The sequence below is a fragment of the Montipora foliosa genome, chromosome 8 (genome assembly GCF_036669935.1).
Source record: "Montipora foliosa isolate CH-2021 chromosome 8, ASM3666993v2, whole genome shotgun sequence".
Lineage (NCBI taxonomy): Eukaryota > Metazoa > Cnidaria > Anthozoa > Scleractinia > Acroporidae > Montipora > Montipora foliosa.
Window position 1 is genome coordinate 16,844,441 of NC_090876.1, and position 5,000 is coordinate 16,849,440.

A 5,000-nucleotide genomic window follows, 5' to 3' on the forward strand; every position below is an offset into this window, starting at 1 on the left:
AGTAGGAACATGGTAGTAGCATATTGCGATGCAAACACGTGATCTTCCAATTTCTAGTTTAACGTTATAGACAGCCATATTCTTTGCTTTCTTTGTTACAGCATACATTTCTTGTAGCTTTCCAGGGCCATCACGTTCGTTCAGTCATATTTCTCACAAGAACTCGATCTTCTTCACACAGCGCAGTAATATGTTTTACTCTTTTCTCGTACTGCTGCTTTCTTAAGAGTGCACTCTTCCTTTGCTAGAATGGAAGCCAAGTTGTAAGTTTTTTTCATAGCTCGACGCCAATTTCTGACATACTCAGAGTATGTAGTATATATCTTTCTGGAGGTTTCAAGCCTAGCATGATGTCGATGGGTAGCCTTGGGCTCTAACAAACCGTAGAAAAAACGGCGAGAAGCCGATGGATTCGTGACGGGTACAATTACATACATGGAAATGAAAATGGTTTGACTGATTTCATGGCAAGCCGCTTCTTCTCACCTGAAACCATGAAGATGTCGCAGGTAAAGTCCGTTCTCAGGTTGAATGCGCTTTTACCTATAAGTGTAGGCTACTTTGGTTATCCTCGTTGTTTCCTAGGTTGAATACGCACTCAGATAAATTAAAAAAACTGTTTTGCAGCCGAAATTAAGCTTAGAGAAAAATTAGGGTCAGGCTAAAATTGGTTTTGGTCATTATGAATGGATACCAATGGACTCATTATGTAAAGGTAAATAATAAAAAGAACTGTGTTGGGTTGAGTATGATTGTCGTTGTAGTATTGTGGTCAAAACACAGTACTATAAACCTTGGAGGCTCCAAATGTGAGTACCGGTAAGCGTAGTACAATTATTTGTTCCCTTACTATGTTGTAATGTTGAGATTCAACGGAAAGTGTATGAAAACAGAAACCGATAAGATGATACGAAACAGTGAGAAGATGTGTTGAGATATCTAAGACACAGATTGAGGGAAGGTATTCTTTTGGGGGTTTAAATCTGCTTTAAACTAGGTAGAGTGCATATTAAACCTAGGTAAAATGAGGATCATCAATTTAATATAGGTAAAAACGGATTCAACCTGAGACCGGATTTGACCGACAACATACATATGTTATTGTAAAGCCAAATGGCGCAGTTAGGCAGCTTTGCAACACAGTATTGGATTCAGAAATGTCAACGTCACATTTTACAATGTTAGTTAGTTGTTCCGGTTTTTTAAAAAAAACTATTTCCGTGTTTTCCTACCCCACCGAGGCAGCACCACAGTTTCTTTAGAAACCAGAAAGAACAGAGGTTTGTTCTTATGAATAAAGCAAATGTTCTTTCTTTCAGATATCAATGAGTGTCTTACCACACCTTGTCGCAACGGCGGAACGTGCGAGAATCTGGCAGGAAGCTACAAATGCAAATGCAAAGATGGATTCTTGGGGAGACACTGCGAGATTGGTTGGTGAACAATTGATTTTTTAGGGTGTACACATGTGGTTAAGAATTCAATTTGCTGATATCATAAACTCAGTGTCCCAAAGGGGGGGGGGGGGGGGGGGTTCCTGGAGCCCTGGTTTTTTTTGCTATGGAGCCCGGAGCCCGATCATTTCTCCGCCTGGAGCCCTGATCGTTTCTAGCTGTGGAGCCCGTTCTCCAAATATTAAAATCCAATCATTTTTAGTACTCAGTCCTCGTTGCTTTTGTTTGTTTTAAATGGTATCTAGAGAGGAGAAAGTGCAACAGATGATAGAAACATGCATTGTTTTTGCCATTTGTCCGGTGTGTAACGCAATTATCGCATTCTGATTGTGTTTCTTTGTTTTCTGAAGACAAGTTGGTTACCCTCGCATTTAATTTTAAGTTTTTTTTTAAATAAAATAAATCAGAAATAAAAAAATCATAATAATTTAAATCTAAATAAATCTTTTTTTTTTTTAATCCAAACACTTACCCAGACTCTCACGCTGGATTAAAGCGTCAGCTACATATTGCACTCCTTGATTTTCAAATTATGTTTGAAACGCATAGGTTAAACAGTTGCTAACTTGCTCTCAAAAAAGTATAACGTTCTGCAGGCAAAGGCCATCTTTATCACCACGTACAGGACGCTTTCGATATTGCCAATCATAGTTGTATGTAGGACGAGTGTCGTATATTGACCTACAGGTAGCTCACGACGAGTTCTCCCTGTAGCTCAGTGCTTAGGTTGGACTCCTGTCTGGGATTCAAATGTTTGTTCATTGTCCAACGTTTGTGACAAACTGAATAACATCTTTCATATCATTTTTTATGTTCCTATCAACAGTTACTTTCCGTGTCTCGGTCGTGGAATTAGGGAATTAACAGAATTAAGACACGCAAGAATAAAAAGTCATTAGTTTTTGTTTGAAATTTATCAGCTAATTTTCAACGTAAAGTAGTATGTTTCTTTGCAGCAATTTTTTATGCCAAATGTTCTGGCTACCTCATTTAAACCGTGGTTTATGGCCAAATAATTCTTGAACTCGGCGGAAAGGGATGTCGCAGTTCCATCACTTTTTAACATAAAGCTCCCTTGGTGGCAGGCCTATTCCGTTAAAGTTTGTATAAGCACGCTGTTGCATCAGGCAAATTTTCTCTCAGTTCTTGAGATGTGCTTATTTGAACTTCCTCTGCCTGTCCTGTCGACATAACAGGATTCGAAGCGCTGTAATTCTGAAACTCGCTGAAAACTGGAGGTTAGAGAGAAAACACGGAATTTACAGCAAGTGCAAACGGATGACACAAATGACAGACTGCTGGCAACGAGGAGCAAAGTCGGCAAAAAGGCAGCAAGGATGACCACGTGACCATTGTTTTCCCGCCATTAATCAGATTAATTACGTTTTCGGTTCACTCTTGTAAAGAAAGACAAAAGAAAGATGGAAAAACTCCGAATTTTAAATTCAGTTTATTTCCTGATTTTATTTTGGGTGAAAATTGGGACTACAGTCTACTAGTCAACAGTGGAGCCCGGAGCCTTTAAGTAGCTGCTATGGAGCCCTGGAGCCCCGATTTTTTGGCCTTGGAGCCCTGGAGCCCCGCTTTTTTAGGCCCGGAGCCGTGGAGCCCTAAACACCTTTGGGACCCTGTAAACTGGAAAGGTTACAGTTTCAGATCACTTGTTAATGTTCTAAATGAACATCTTCAAGGTCTGTGAATTCAATAAATTTAAGGACAGCAGCTTTTTCATCATTAATCGAGTAAGCTACCGATTTATGACACAAAAAGGCTACATAGAGTAAAAAAAGCTCCCCCCACCCAAGCGTCACGTAAAGAAAAGATAATTTGTAATATGTAATTGCCGATGAGGCCTATGTAACCATATAATCTTACAATAAAAAATAATTCGTATTTCATTTCAAGTGTTCGATGCATGCAAGCAGTACACTACACTGAGCGACAAGCAGCGGGCAGCAGGCGTCCACAGAGGAAACTTCCTAAGATGTGACCAAAAAGATTTGGCCCCTAATTGGTACAGGTTCACTGGAGAAGCTGGCACTCAGATGCCAACATCGTGTGTTCCCAAGCACTATTGTGGAACACACGCACCTGGATGGCTGGCTGGAGCTCACCCAAAGAGAGTTGGAGAAATTGTCAATGCCACAGTCTGCTTTCATTGGAGTACCAGCTGTTGCAAGTGGAATGCAAATATACAAATAAAGCGTTGTAACGGGTTCTATGTTTACAATCTTGTGAAGACACCAGTGTGTTGGCTAAGATACTGTGGAAATAAAAACTTTGGTAAGGCCACCTCAACTGACAAGTAACGGTAATTTAAATTGAAAAAAAAAAAGAAAAAATAAAGTTGATTATGCCACAAGGAGGTCTTTATATTAATGACGGGACATTTTTTTGTACAAATACCGTTTGTAAACCGTGTACAAACATAATTCGGGCGCAAGAAACTAGAACCTCGTATATTGTCCGTTTAATAAAGTAGTAAGGATAATCGATTAATTAACAATGATCTCTTTCTTCGTCCTAACGAATAAAGATCCATGCAAAGCAAGAACGCCTTGTCAGAATGGCGCTTCCTGTGTGAACAACAACAGCGACTACACCTGTATCTGCAAGCCTGGATACAAAGGCAAAAACTGCGAGCAAGGTACATGGCCGGTTAAAATTCAATTAATATTTTTACCACGTCTATTACTGTCAGTGGCAACAAAAACAAATTTATAATTAAATGTAAAGGGTTTGACACGCAATAATTACAACCAAACATCCTTTATCTTCAATTACGTGTTTGGATCGACCAACTTATTGTTCTAGTCCCAGTCCTTTTCGTACAGTGGTATATTCCTCATTTCCTCCATCTTCAACAAAAATGTTGTCCTCAACCACGGTACTTTCAAGTGTTGCCACACAGCATCTACGACACTGTGATGCCTTGAAAGCCTGTTGTAAATCTTGGTTGAAAGGATGATAAGCCTCTTGTATCTTGGGTCATGCTTTGAGGTTGTCTGCTTAATCGCTGGGATTGCCTTAAAGGTAAGTTATCTACTGCCTCATCATCTGTCACTTTGAGACGTTGCTCTTGGTTTCCTATTTTTTTCCTTGGAGTCTTGCTCATTGGCTTGGTTAGTATCCTCTTCGGGTCCTGTCTCAGTGTCCCTTTCAACATAGCCTGGAGCAATGTCTTCAGGCTGGCAATGTTTACATGCCTAATGCCCTCATCCGTAGTTACGTTGGTTTATTCTCGTGCGGATTTCTAATTGTAAGCTCTCTTGGACACAGCCTGGAAGTTTTTCGAAGGTTCAAGTTGTGTTTCAACATAGAAGTAGGAACATGGTAGTAGCATATTGCGATGCAAAACACGTGATCTTCCAATTTCAGTTTCTGGTTTAACTTCATAGACAGCCATATCCTTTGTTTTCTTTGTTACAGCATACATTTCTTGTAGCTTTCCAGGGCTATCATGTTCAGTCATAACTCTCACAAGAACTTGATCTTCTTCAAACAGCGCAGTAATATGTTTTACTTTTTTCTCGTACTGCTGCTTTC

General features: G+C 39.8%; 1 protein-coding gene across 1 annotated transcript in view; it reads left to right on the forward strand.

Annotated features, from left to right (window-relative positions):
* The window catches only part of LOC138012576 (fibropellin-1-like), a 49,781-nt gene that overhangs the window by 11,900 nt on the left and 32,881 nt on the right, over window positions 1-5,000 (forward strand). Inside the window, exons 9-11 of the mRNA XM_068859384.1 lie at window positions 1,320-1,433; window positions 3,360-3,737; window positions 3,991-4,101. Coding sequence (XP_068715485.1) covers window positions 1,320-1,433; window positions 3,360-3,737; window positions 3,991-4,101 — 603 coding nt within the window. The remainder of the gene's footprint in view (window positions 1-1,319; window positions 1,434-3,359; window positions 3,738-3,990; window positions 4,102-5,000) is intronic.